At 42.6% G+C, this 14,847-nt stretch overlaps 1 protein-coding gene across 1 annotated transcript in view; it reads left to right on the top strand.

Annotated features, from left to right (window-relative positions):
* kmt2d (lysine (K)-specific methyltransferase 2D) overlaps nucleotides 1-14,847 on the top strand; it is a 211,852-nt gene that overhangs the window by 136,579 nt on the left and 60,426 nt on the right. The window contains exons 37-43 of the mRNA XM_069904938.1: nucleotides 1,167-1,290; nucleotides 1,430-1,517; nucleotides 2,584-2,650; nucleotides 4,957-5,189; nucleotides 6,475-10,869; nucleotides 11,500-11,652; nucleotides 12,503-12,667. Of these exons, the coding sequence (XP_069761039.1) occupies nucleotides 1,167-1,290; nucleotides 1,430-1,517; nucleotides 2,584-2,650; nucleotides 4,957-5,189; nucleotides 6,475-10,869; nucleotides 11,500-11,652; nucleotides 12,503-12,667 (5,225 nt within the window). The remainder of the gene's footprint in view (nucleotides 1-1,166; nucleotides 1,291-1,429; nucleotides 1,518-2,583; nucleotides 2,651-4,956; nucleotides 5,190-6,474; nucleotides 10,870-11,499; nucleotides 11,653-12,502; nucleotides 12,668-14,847) is intronic.

Here is a 14,847-nt window from a genome sequence, read left to right as displayed (position 1 = left end):
TAAGAAAAACAGAAAATCTTGGTGATGCGTAGCAAGGTCAGGCAACATCTGCAGAGAGAGAAAAATTGAGTTTTTTTTTACAAATCAGTGACTCTTTCATCAGAACTGGAAAAACCTGTTCTGATAAAGGGGCATTGACCTGAAACATCCACAGATGCTTCCTGATCTGAGGAATATCCCCACCATTTTCTGTTTTTACTAAACATTCTGGTGAACCAGTGCCGTTAACTTCCGATTGAAATGAATTAGTGCAGATGTGCAAGTTTTAGGGTTTTGTACAATGGGGAAGTAAGATAACCTGCAGCATCACCTATCTGCAACACCAGGACAAAATTTATCTGTGCCTGTCACGTGGTTTCCTCAATCAATCAAGTTAGGCTTTACTCCTACAGTATGTGAAGGACGAATACTAATGGAACAATGAAGATGATGCCACCAGGTGGGTAATTTACTTTCACCACCACCTTTCTTCTGTCTGTCTGATAGGCCTTTGTTCTTATCAGATGTATTTGGAATCTAATCTTATCAGTGTTTCGCTTCTGTTGCAGGGCAGTTGCGTGTATTTTCACATATTGGCATATTCACAAGTCAATAGGAAATTAAACTGAGCCCTCCACTGTGTGATGTGGACATGTTGACTTGTGTTTTAACTTGATGTGTTGCACAATTTGAAAAGATTTTGAATATCAGTGAACTTTAAATGTTCACATTTGCTCAGTGGCTCTAGGATTAACTTTAGGAGTGGGAAATTTGATATCAGGTGATTTGCCAAAGATGCATCTAACAGGTAAATAATTAGAGCAAGTTATACAAATTTTTGCATATCTATTTTTTGCAAATTATTCCAACCCAGTTATAATTGTCCTCAATTTTTAAAGTCCAAATTATGCAAACCACCAAGTTTCACAGTAAATCAACAACGAACCTGTTCTCTTTCTTCATCCCCATCAGCTGCTGTTTGTTCGAAGAGCTTTTGACTGATGATTTAATTAGCACAATGTATTGAAAACTGTTTGCTGCTTGGAAAGCTTTATAAATGAATGATATAATGTATGTAAATGTAAAAGGTGATGTAAAGATGTTTGAGTTTTAACTGAATTTTTTCAAAGGAAGGTTCTTAGGAATCTACATTTTGAACGGTTTTACCAGAATCTCTTTCTTTGTAGATTTGGATAAATTTGCAGCCGATGATATCATGGATCCCATTGCCAAAGCAAAAATGGTGGCATTGAAAGGAATTAAAAAAGTCATGGCACAGGGGAACATTACTGTAGCACCAGGGATGAACAGGTAGGTTTTCATTGTTTCTGTGCAGAATCCAGAATTGGATTTATGTTTCAATGAAAATTAGGTTTTGCTCAAAGTATTATGAATTGCAAAAAGTTGAATGGTAGCTATTCATAGTTAATCAATGTTTATGATTTTTTAGGCAGCAAGTTTCATTATTAGCACAGAGGTTGGCTGGAGCTCCAGGAGCAAATGAAGCCCAGATTAAATTGCCACCTGGAAACAGTCAGGTATGTCTGACTCTTTAAAAATTCACTCTTCTGCTGCTCTTATTAGTGGTATATTAGGTGCAGGAAAATAATAAGTAAATGAAACAAATGCCAATAAAATTTTTAAATAGCGGGAGTGGATACAAGAATGTTTGTCATTTATGCTGTTCACAATTTTTCAACAACAAAAACTGCCATCCTCAAGATGCTTTGGGGTGGAGGGGAAGGTTGTTGCCGGGTGGTGGCAGAGATAATGATATAATAGAGGTGGGTATAATTACAATGTTTGGAAGACATGAATAGAAAAAGTTTAGAGTGAAATGGGCTAAATGCAGGGAAATGGGATTAGCTTAGATAGACAGCTTGTTTGGTGCGGACGAGTCCAAAGTGCTTGTTTTCCTGCTGTAAAATTCTTGTACTCCAGCCCATGGCACTGGTGCATACATCAAGTGTGTATTCAGTTCTGTGATGCTTTGCTCTCTCGTAGACTCTCGTAGATTGCATTGCCCCCTAATTCCTTTAACCATGTCTCCAATATCTTGAGCACATTGATTACCACTCTATTCTTGTTTGCTCTCATCTTTATCACTCCTGGGTGATGCCAAAACCATAGCTATGCTAGCCTCATTCTAGACTGGAATCAGTACAGGATTTGTAGACATCAATTTTCTTGATCCATGAACCATTATTATTCAAGGATCCAGTCACTTTCATTACTGGTTTGCTCTTGGCCCAAGAGCTCCATTTTATAATCCAAACTCCACACCTTGTCTCCAACTAGCCAATTTCCCAATCCAAATTCCTTCTGGCCTATCCTCCTTGACCCCACCTTTTCTCAAAAAACCTTCTCCACAAATTCTGTCCATTCTCATCTCTGTCCTCTGGACTTCTTTTAAGAAAAGATGGGTGTTGAACATTAATTCAAGGTCTTTCAGAAGCAATTGGAAAGTAACCAAAGAGTTCAGAAGAGTAAATCCTGAATGTAAGGATTTAAATTGCATGTCATTTTTTGAATCTAGGTTTGAAATTGTTAAACTGGTTTTGCACCAATTCAAATTCACTAATAATCAAGTTTTCAATGTCCCAGCAGGAAACTAATGGTGAACAGGTGCAGACTCGACCAAATCCACCAACCTTTGTCCAGGGGTTTATAAGTAAGTTTTCGACTTTATTGGTGAGCTGAGTGATGGTTTAACATTTTGCTGTTTGGAGCTTTTTTAAAAAAAAAGGTACACAAAGTTAACATAGCACTGTGAAACTAGGTGCTAATTTGAAAAATAGCAACCTAGAAATAGAAGATCATGAGAGGCTCGTATTTGAGCAGCTGTCTCATCATACCTTTGCAGTCATCCGGAATCGCATTGCTAAGTGTCAAGTAATGTCTTACGGAATGCTCTCATCATGTGATTCTAAATCCACACCCCCAAGCTTATTGCAAAAAAAGCTGCAGACTTCCGAGCTTTTGCCAGCATTTCAGTTGAATGAAACAATGCAGCACTTGCTACTGCTGTTGGAAGAATATTTTGGCTGCAGATAAATTTTTGTAATTGTTACAATTGCAGAAGCAGAATTGACCTGACAGCTTTTGAATGTTCTAAGCAGTTTTTTCATCTCCAATCATCATCGCAGGGGACAAGAGGACACGTCTTTGTTCAACTACAGACATATTTGCCCAATATTTCTTGATTTAAGATGACAACTATATTGAAACTCAACAGGAAATGTGCCTGTAGCTTTATGCATTGTACACTATATGTTTAGGCACGCTGAACGTTCATTTGAACGATCTTCATCTGTTGTATATTTGTAGGCTGGGGGACAAATGTGCAAGAACCAAAATTTGCAACCAGCTTTTAAAACTGCCTGATTGTTGCGATTGAATTTAATTGAGCATCTGCTAAACTAAAATGGATGAATCCTAAACTTGTTGCCATGAATTACTCCCCACATCTGTGTGAATCCTCTTTTTTAACATAGAGGCACGCCAATATGATTAGAGATAATAGGCCATTTCATGCCAGGCCTCCACATGGAGGCCGGCTACAAGCGCGGAGGGAAAACTTAAAACTTACCTTTCATCGAGCAGTCCTAAAAGGCTGCTCCAGCATCACATTCATGTCGAGTGGTGCCTCGTAGCATCCGATGGAGGCAGGGCAGCTGGTGCCTTAGCGACACCCGTCATAAATACGCAGCAGAGCAATTACCCATAATCCCCCAAGCAGGTGGAACTGATGTGTTTCCCAAAACAGTTCCAGCTACATGGGGGATTATGGGTAGAGAAGACACCCATTGCTCTGTCGCGTTTTGAACTGCAGAGAACGGCCCCGAAGGCTGAAGCGGCCTGGTAAGGCTTTCACAGCCCGCACCTGCCACCCCCACCTTGTCATGGAGGGAGAGGAGAGATGGATCGCAGGCTGATGGCATCATCAGCTCGCCCCAAACAGCTGCTTATAGTTGTGTCATGTCATCTATGTACTTTAACAACAATTCTGAAATCAACAAACTTCCACCTTTTGGACTTCGTTCAAGATTGCACACGAACAATCCTGTATTGGAAATATCTGCAGACTTACAAAGGCCTAATTTACCTAATCAATTGAAAACATTTTTTGTGGCACGATTCTCTGTTCCTTATCCAATATTTGAGCTTGGAAGAGGTCCAGGTTGGGGCTTGTTTTTAATGAGAAAATTGTGCAAGTTTCTTGCAAGGCTGTAATTTCTGCTCGACTGATTTTCTTACTGTCATTTGTTCAATGAGTCATTCTCTTTTGTGGTGAATGTGGTCTTTTAGTTGGTTGGACTGTGATAATAATGATAAAATTCATTTGGGAAATTCACTTGGACATGCAACAAAATTCCCAGTTATAAAGGTTTGTGAATCTTCAGTTTCCAAGTATAGCTGGCACACTTGATTGGAATATTTACCTCTTGAGTTTAGATTCGCATTCACTCCCATTGGATGGGATAACACCCTCTTCTTCCCCCCCCCCCCACATCTCCAATTTCTGCTCTTCCTTTGTAGGGAGTCTCACCCCAGCCGTTCAGGGGGGAAAAATGACTGCATGGGGTTCTGCTGTGGAAAAGAAGAAATGCCAAGTCAGCATCACTCTTGGTTTGAGCAAGCCTGTGTTGGTTGGAGAAACATGAACATCACCAAAAAAATGCTGACAATTCTTAGAGGATAAAGCAGAATTTGTGAAGAGAGATGTTTCTGTTGAAGGACTATCAATGCTGAAATTTTTTATTTTTATTTCTGTCCTTGAATATTTCAGATTTGTCGCATCAGCACCATTGTGCTTTTGTGAGCAACTGAGTTTGTGGGGCCTAATTTCTAAACTCAACATCTCGTGCAACTCCTTTCAGGCAATGGTTTGCAAGGAAAAGGCACATTGAGAGATTTGCAGTTTTGTGGTTTGTTTCCAGTAGTTGCCTAATTATGTATTTGATTTTTGGGCTCTAGATGAGGCAGAGCACCGGCAGTATGAAGAATGGCTGCTTCACACTCAACAGCTACTTCAGATGCAGCTGAAATTTTTAGAAGAGCAGATCGGTGTCCACAGGAAGTCCAGAAAAGCACTATGTGCCAAACAACGGACAGCCAAGAAAGCGGGACGTGAGTTCCCAGAGGCAGATGCAGAGAAGCTCAAACGAGTTACAGAGCAACAAAGTAAAATCCAGAAACAACTTGATCAGGTAGGGCTTAGAAGATGAGAGATTACACTGGACAACAAAGATTTTGCTTCCTGAACATTTTTGGGTGTATTTTATGGATTTTGGGTTGCTGATCACAAAAATTGCCTTAACATTTTCGTGTCACATGCTGTTTTTTAGATAGAATCTATTTTGTGATTTCCTGTCATATTTTAAGTCTACTGATATATTGCCCACAAAGCAAGCTGTTTTGGTCAGTCCAAGCATGTCTGGGCATGCACTCAGTGCAGGTGCTATGTAAATGTCGTCTTAGGCCTGGCCATGCTTCGTCAGGATAGATGCAGACAGGTTTTAAAAGCAGATGCCGCGCATTACTTTGATATCGATCGAACGCCTGTTGATGCACATGTTCTTCAGGCAATAATAGCAGGGTGAGGGTACTTAACAACAGCATTTATTGTCTTCAGGAAGATTCAATACAGCAGAAATGTCTCATCAATATCGCAACAGCTGCAATACGTTGTTCTGTTTGTGGTGAGTATACACTTCATGCTAAATTCAGTAAAATTTAATTTAATGTTTGTCTAGCAAATCTGAAATGATCTTTGTGTTCAGCTTGAAGTTGTCTATTGTAATCCCAAATTTTTTTCAGGAAGCAAACCTTTTGGAACAAAATTGTTGTCCAGTGTTATTTTTGAACCAAAGATGGTATAGTCTAATATCTCCCTTTGTTATCTTGATTTATCAATAATTGTTGTTAAGTAGTTTTGGCATCTTGCATTGTAATGTGTTAACAGATCAGTGTAAACAATTGGTTCCATCAGTTCACCACCACTTTTCTAATCAAACTAGACACGTGCAAGGCCACATTTGGATCCTGTCGCTTCCCTTTTTTTTAAGCCCTTCAATTTTCTTCCCACATATGGAACAAACAGTCATTCAAAATGTATTTCACTCTTTGTGAAATAAATTTTGTCTCAAGTTCCTTCCTTGTTCCCTGGAACAAATCCTCATGAAGTTTCATATCTACAGAAATGTGTCTCCAACCAATTGTGTTTTAAGTGAAAGCCATTCCTAATAGAACTGTTTTCATAATTAGAAAAACATCAGTATTTTATAGAATGAGCTTTGTCAGTGCTTAAAGTAAACTTTGGGGGTTTTCCCCCCTCTCATCATATCTTGGAAGTATGTAAATTTGATTGAAAAATGTATTGGCTTCCTGAAATTAGTGGAGATTTGTAGTGTGTGTCAATTAAGTGGTTTATTATGAGTTTGTAACAAAGCTTTATTTAATTTGTAAACAAAATTTTCTAAAATTATGTTTCAGGTCCGGAAACAGCAAAAGGAACATACAAATCTTATGACAGAATATCGGAATAAACAGCAACAGAAATGTTCCCTCTCTCCCTCAGGAGTGATGGGGGCTGCTGCATCTCAGAATCCTCGTGTCATGCCCAAACTTTCAACCCCCATTTTATCCGCAGCATTACCTCAGCAAGGAGGATCAATCCTTGGACCCCAAGCATTAGCTCAGCAACCAAATACACTGGTCGGACACACAGGAAATGTAAGACTGCCCCTTCAACAAGGATCAACTTTCTTGACCCCCACTGTGACACCACAGCAGGAATATCCTTCTGCCTCAGCAACCGTATCTTCTGCTGCTCCAACCAGCTTTTTCCCTGGAAGTTCTGCTGCTCAGACACTTGCAAATGAAAACCGACTTCTGCAAGAGAGACAGCTTCAGCTGCAAAGAATGCAACTTGTTCAACAGCAGGGACTGATTGCGCCAAATCAGCAACAAAGCATGATGGGAAAATTACAACAGCAAAGTATCATTGGACAGCTTCAGCCAACAACTCAGCAAAGTATTGTGGGAAACAAACCAACACTGACACAGCAGGCTATTATGGGCCAACAGCAGCAAAGCTTCATCGGACAACAGCAAGGCATTGTTGTCCAGCCAAGTCCGCAGCAACAAGCTCTTGCCAATCAACAACTACCCCAACAGCACAGCAGCATGGGCCAGGCACAGCAGCAACCGGGAGCACCACACCAACAGAGTCTGGCACCTCAACAACCACACTTGAGGCTGATGAGTCAGCAGCATATCCCGCCGATTGGTCAACAGCAAGTTCTCCTTGGGCATCAGCAATCCCACCAACAGGGGCTTGCAAATCAACCTAAACCTCCAAGGCCTCAGCAGGGGCTCATGGCACAGCAGTTGGCACATCAGCAAGGCCTCTCGGGTCAACAGCAAGCCCTTGCTTCTCAACAGCAGCAGCAGCAGAATTTAGTTTTGCAGCAGCAGACATCCAATGCTGGTTTGCAACAGCAGGGACTCGTCGGGCTTCAACAAGGGATTGTTTCCCAGAGTCAGCAACTTGCACCGATGACACCATTACAACAGCATCACCTGCAAGCTGTATCAGGACAACTTCATCCGCAAAGTGTCATCAGGCAGAACAACATTCTTCGACTTACCACGCCTTTGCAAGGACAGCAGCAAAGCACAATGGGACACCACACTCGAATGCAGGGGATAATGAGGCAGCAATCGCAAGATATTTTGGGGCAGCACTTGACAACACAAGGCATAATGGGACAGCAGGCTCCATTGCAAGTCCTCAGGCACCAGCTGCCGGGTATAATAGGCCAGGGACAACAGCTACATCAATCCCAAGGCATGATCACGCAGAGTGTAAGGCAGCACCATCAGCCCCTCATCTCAGTCGAACAAGGGCACCAATCCCAGCCACAGGGTGCAATGGGCCAGGGTCAGCAGCATCAGACCCAGAGTACAATTGGGCAGGGAGAGGAGCACCAGCCTCTTGCTGTGGTGGGAATGGGACAGCACCCACAGCCGCCCCAATCGCAGCCCCAAGGAACAACCGGACAAGGAATGGCACAGCAACTACCACAGCCCCCCCAACCCCAGAGTATGATGGCACAACAACTGCAACCATCATCCCAGCCACAAGGGACAGTCGTTCAGCAAACACCACCCCAGCCACAGAGCACAGCAGGGACAGGACAACAAATGATGCAAGGAATGGGGCAACAGTCCCAGGGTGCGGCGGGGCAACAGCCTCAGGGCACGGTGGGGCAACAGCCCCAGTTCCAGGGTGGGGTGGGGCAGCCGGCGCAGACTGGGGGCGCGGTGGGGCAGCAGGCACAGAGCATGGGCGTGGTGGGGCAGCAGGCACAGTCCGTGGGCGGGGTGGGGCAACAGCCTCAGGGTGCAGTGGGGCAACAGGCGCAGACCATGGGCACGGTGGGGCAACAGCCTCAGGGCGCGATGGGGCAACAGCCTCAGGGCGCGGTGGGACAACAGCCTCAGGGCGCGGTGGGGCAACCGGCGCAGTCCATGGGCGCGGTGGGGCAACAGCCTCAGGGCACAGTGGGGCAACAGGCGCAGTCCATGGGCACGGTGGGGCCTCAGCAAGAACAGCCCCCGTCACAATCTCATGGGGCAGTAGAGCCACAGAAACTGCAGCTCCAGGGTGGGGAGGTGCTGTCGCAGCCCCAGGGCGGGGAGGGGCCTCATCAGGAGCAGCTACAGGGCACAGAGGGGCCTCAGCAGGAGCAGCCCCAGGTTGTGGCAGGGCCACAGCAGGAGCCCCAGAGTGTGGCAGGGCCACAACAGGAGCCCCAGGGTGTGGCGGGACCACAGCAGGAGCCCCAAGGTACAGCTGGGCCCCATCCCCAGAGCACAGGCATACAACAGCCTTCTCAGGTACTTTTGGGTCATGGAATAGTGCAACAGCAGTCATCCCAGGGAGCAGTGGGAATGGGTCAGCAGACTCGGGGGCAAGGCATAATGGGAGCTGGACAGCAACAAACACCATCTCCGGGTATGATGGGTGTGGCACAACAGCAACTCCAGCCTCAGAGCACAATGGGGATTGGACAATCCCAATCTCAAAGCCCAATAGGACAGGCAAAGCAACAGCCCCAAGGTTTGATTGGAGTAAGGCAAGGTCAGCAGCAGCAACTATTTCGGGGCCTGATGGGACAATGGCAGCTGCAGACACAAGGGGTAGTTCGACATGGACAACTGCAAAACCTATCCGGTCAAGGACAGCTGTCGCAGACGTTGGTGAATCAAGAGCAAGTGCAGCAGCAACTGCGCCCACAGAGCATGTTAGGTCAGGGCCAAGGACAGCAACAACTGCAGAGCCTCATTGCACAGAGGCATTCTCCAGGTACAATGGGTCCAGGACAGCGGTTGCAGAGTCTAGGTACAGTTGGTGGACAGGGGCTACAAGCATCTGGCATGTTGGGACAGGAGAAGGAGCACGAACTGCAACAAGAGCAACTGCCTTCCTGTACACTGAGGCAGGGACAGCAGCAAGCCCAAATTGTAATGGAGCAAGATTCTTTGTCAGGAACCCAGTGCATAATGGGGCTGGATCGCAGTCAGCCACCAACTCAGAATATGCCCAAAAGTGCAGTAGGTCTTGGACAGTCTCAGGGTATGATGTATCAGAATCTACAAACACAATCCGTGACATCAGCGCAGCAAACAATGCAACCAGGTATTGCAGGGCAGCCGAGAGCAATAACTCAGCAAAGTCAATTAATGAGACGTACACAGCCATCTGCAATGAATCTCCAACAGAATAATGGTCTCAGTTTACAAGGAGTGGTGCATGTAGCAACATCTCAGCAGCATGGAACAGGAGGAGATCCCAGGCAAGGGATACAAAGCATCATGACTTCACAGCCGTTTCAGCAGCAGCACGCAGGCCTGCGTTCAGTTCAAGTTACCAGTCAACAGTTAGGTTTAAGCCATCTTCGTCCAGGGATGGTTTATGTTCAGCAGGTTAAAGCTGAACACGGAGGGAAACCACAAGAGATGGCCCATCTAATTCAGAACAAACTCGCAAGGCAGAGCACAGGGTCAGCAAATGAATTGGCTTCCACCCAAGCTCATTGCAGTCGTTCACAAATACTCCATCCAGTGGTAAACAAAAGCAATTTAGATGTGTCGCTACAAAATGAACCCTTGGAAACAATACTCCAGCCTCAGTCAGAATTACTCAAAAGCCATGATTCGGAAGAGAGTGCTCCTTGCATGGCAGAGCCTATTGGAGTAATACCTCATAAGCTATTGGATTCTAAAGCTGATGCATCAGCAATGAAACCACATGGCACTGTAGAAAAAGCAATTCCTGTCCCTGAGTCACAAACCAGAATTGGCATGGACCTGCATGATCAAAGCAAGTTAACAAATGCTTGCACGTTTGACTTCCCAGTATCCCCCCCAAATCAAGACACAAAGGATTCTGGACTGCGAGCAGAATCATCACTGTTGAATCAAACCAATGGGCAAGAGGAATGTGCACTGAAAATCATGGGAAGACGTGATAGCTCTTCCAACTTGCAGGAAGATGCTTCAAAAGATACCAACACTACGAGTGCCGGTCACTTGGTGAAACAAGAAAACTTTGATGCAATTCGCTGCGGGTATTCTGAGGGAACTTTAAAACATGGGTTAAATACCGACTCCTTCAATGCTTTGAATGTAGGGGACCAGTCTTTCCTTGCTCCCAGGTCTGAAGCGGGACAGCTGCTTCTCCAAAAACTGTTGCGCACCAAAAACTTGCAGCTCGTGGCGCAACGCTCTGGAGATGGAACGCACTTAGCTCTGAAAGGACACATTGAAAGCAAGGCTGCGATGTTGGATCGGAAACTTCAAGGTGCAACTGGAAATGCAGAGGTTAGTTTACAATTCAGACAGCAAGTTTGAGAATCAAAAAAAACATGCTGTAAAATCAAAATTTAAAAAACAGTACTAGAAATGGGTCAGACTACATCTGTGCACAAGAATCAGACAATGTTTCAGTTGAAGACCCTGTATCAGAATGGAAAACAGTTGGCTTTGTTTCTCTTCTCACAGATCCAGCCTGATTTGCTGAATATTTCCTGCATTTTCTGTTTTTATATTATATTGTCATTAAGTTTAATTTCTTCATTTGGTTTCCACTTCTGTTGTGTATTGAATTTCGAGCCATTAGTTGATTTTTTAAAAAATTTTAGCAGTTGTGATATTTTGTTAACATAAATACAGGGTAGTATCTTTTCACCTCAGACATTCTTAAGTCTTTCATACAGTTATTTCAAATGTTGAACTTGTGGAAAGGTTTTTTTGTTTTCAACTACAAACAGAAAATGGTGAGAATGAAAATGCATTGGGATCACATTTAGCAGTTTTGTATTGATTCATGCAAGTAATTTAATGAGTACACATCGCGCCTGAATGCATGGGTTTTGTTGATGTGCCTTGAGAATTTAAGTGAAAATTTTGAGGTGTGAAACTTTTTTAAATTTGCATTTTTATATATGCAAGGTTAAGGAATTTCAAGAAATTAGCAAGAAAAACTTGGCACCAAAATCAAAAAGGACCCAGAAAGCAAGTGACAGAGGTGCCAACTCAAGAAAGAAGAGTAAAAAGGATGAGGGAATAAAAAGTACAGATGCCCTCATGAAGCAGTTGCAACAGGTACCAGCCCATGATTTTAATAAGTTAATATCACTTGGAATCTTGGGACTGAGACCATTCAATAGAATCATACTAATCAATTCCTGAGAAGTCTCTGCTATTTTGTCAACATGGAGAGGGTGGTTCCTTTGGTGTGGGGGAGTCTGGGACCAGAGGGTACAGCCTCAGAATTCAAAAGCATCCCTTCAAAGAAGAGGAAGAATTTCTTTACCCAGAGGGTGGTGAATCTATGGAGTTCGTTGCTGCAGACAGCTGTGGAGGCCAAGTTGTTGGGTCTATTTAAGACAGGTTCTTGATTAGGAAGGAAATCAAGGGTTATGGCAGAAGGCAGGAGAATGGGATTGGAAAAGATCGTAAACAGGCATGATGGAATGGCGGGCAGGCTCGATGGGCCTAATTTCGCTCCTACGTCTTATGGAAATAATGACCATTGAAGGAATGTTTCAGGGACAGGTTTTAGTGTATTCCTTCAAGGGAGAAAGGTAGGAAAACCAAAGGGAAATTACAGAGAAGATAGAGGGTGCACATCACATAGCAGAACCAGGCTAAATTGAGAGTGGATTTGAAAAACGTTGGGGGGTGGGGGGGGGGAGCGAAATATGGAAAATTTTTTTATTTAAAATAAGGCAATAGTTTTATGTCATATGTCATAGGTGCTCTATGGCCAGTATGAGATTACTTGAGGTGGGGGGGGGGGGGGGGGGGGGGTAGTTGAGAACCACTGAAATAAGGGATTGAAAGAATTCTGAAAGCATGTTAAATAATTATGTAGTTGTTCCTGATTACAACTGTAGATTACTTGCAGGGCTGTTGATGTGGCTGTTATTTACTTGTCCTTTTATTTCCCCAGCAACTGTCCCTCCTCCCTTTGATGGAACCTACTGTTGAGGTGAATTTTGGCCTATTTCCTCCATTTGGCAGCAGTCCTTTCAATAGTAGGAGCCAACTGAAAGGATCTTTTGGGAATGCAGTGCTAGATAGTGTTCCCGATTACTACGCACAGCTTCTCTACAAGGTATATCTGACTGAAATGCTACTCTTCTGGCTGCATTTAGCATAGTTTGTTTTGAGTTCTGAAAAAGACTGCACTTTAAAGAAAAAATGTTAATTCTGATAAAAGGTTGTACATTTGTAATAATTGTATTATTCATATAGCCAGAGAAATGTAAAGCCATTCAATTCAAATGCAAGCATATTGGGCTGAATTGAATTGATCTGGGCTTCCAGAGGCTATCATTGCTGCCTAGGTTCTACCTATGTCCCACAAGCTGGCCCAAGTGCAGAAGACTTACATTACTGGCCCAAAGTGTCCCAGGCTCCAGCAATATAGTCCCAACAGTAGTAGAGCCCTCAGTATTAAGGAAAGATTGCCCCTAAACATTTTTGAGTGCAAGCAGCTCCCTTCTCCCAGCTGTGAAAGCTGAGGGATTTAAATTTTTAAGCATCTCTGCCACTGAGATGCTAAAATAAAATCTAATATTTTGAATTTATTTTATTTGAAGGAGCATTTTCCCTTTCCTGTCCCTTCAATCGTGTCACAAAAAATGCAACAGATGATTTGGCACAGGATCTAAAGAGTGATTTTTTTTTTTGTTTCTGCCTGCCTGCTCCCTTGCTCATTTTGCAGGCTAGATGCTAGAAATTATCAGTGAATAAAGCTGTTTTGCTGAACTCCACATAAAGTTCAATGACAGCAAATTTACAGATTGGTAGGCTTGGGGCTAACATTTTTGATAATGTGCATAGAAGTCATGGTCTTCGTTCTATCTAAATGGGTAATTGCTAGCAAGATCGAGGCCATAGTGTGTTTTGTTAAAGTATTGTTGGATTTTTTCTTTTTAAAATATTTTTATTGATGTTGTACAATATAAACATTTGAACAGTACAATTATAGAATGTGCTACAAGATTCAAGGGAAAAAAGAATTAAACAATATTCTCATAATAAGGAAATCCAGAACACAGTCATAACAATAAAATAAGATGTAACAACAAAAAATTTCAAAACCCCGTCCTCGAAGCAAGGTTGAAAGTTGGCGTGTACGAATCAAAGGACACCTACTTGGAGAGAGACAGCACTGCGCCAAAATTCCAGAACAACCTTAAATCTTAAGATGATGATAATAGTCCATAATTGGGCCCCATTCTTTTGGAATTTAACATTTGAATCCTTGATAGCTTATCTAATTTTTATTCTAGCGTTAAACAAGCCATAATATCTCTTAATCACGTCGGTGGAGTATTATCTTTCCATTTAATCAAAATTGCACGTCTGGCTACCAAAGGTAAAATTCGGCTCTGAATTAAAGGGCAAGGTTCCAATTTTACCGATTAAGGTTTGAAAAACATCTTTCCAAAATTCTTCTAGGTCAGGGCAGGTCCTGAACATTTGAACTAAAGAAGCATCATCACCTATTTTACATTTGTCACATAAAGGATTTATATCTGAGTAGAAATGAGACAATTTAACTGTAGACATAGGTGCTCTATGGACCACTTTAAATTGCAGTAAACAATGCCATGCACAAAAGGAAGTCGTGTAAATCAAATTAAAAATGGGGTCCCAGACCTCATCGAACAATGAAAGAATCAAATCCTGCTCCCAGGCATTTTTGATTTTAACTGGGTTGTGTGTGGGGGGGGGGTTCTTGTCTTAGATCAGCCAAATTATCATAAATAAGAGATATTGAGTGTTTATAGGAATTTTTTAAAATCTCTAGCTTTAAAAGAAAGAGGGTATTTGTACATATTAAGAAAATGGGAGCAGACTTGGCTTTTTTGCAAGGAACACATTTAATTGAAAAAGAATATTAGAAGGTAAAGAGAGACTAGGTTGGGTACGTAGCAACTTTAACTCTAAGGGAAGAGGAGTGGCAATTTTGGTGAGGGAAAAAAAATCTCCCAATTAAAATACAAAATGTAGTAACAGATCCTGCAGGGAGATATGTGATGGTACATTGTCAAATATATGTGACTCTTTTAAAAATCTCTATGCACCAAATAGGGATGATGAAAAATTTATACAGGAAACATTTTTGAATTTAGCAGAGGTACATAAGAATATTTTAATAGGAAGAAATTTTATTTTTTTTGTTTCGATCCAGTTTTAGTTAGAACTGCTAGACGAATGTCAAGAGCTAAAGCAACAAAAACTACATTGGTTTTAATGAAGAACTTGAACTTATGGAGGACAATT

The sequence above is a fragment of the Narcine bancroftii genome, chromosome 12 (assembly GCF_036971445.1).
Source record: "Narcine bancroftii isolate sNarBan1 chromosome 12, sNarBan1.hap1, whole genome shotgun sequence".
NCBI classification, from domain to species: domain Eukaryota; kingdom Metazoa; phylum Chordata; class Chondrichthyes; order Torpediniformes; family Narcinidae; genus Narcine; species Narcine bancroftii.
Note: the sequence above shows the minus strand (reverse complement) of the source record. Positions and strands in the feature narration are given on the sequence as shown.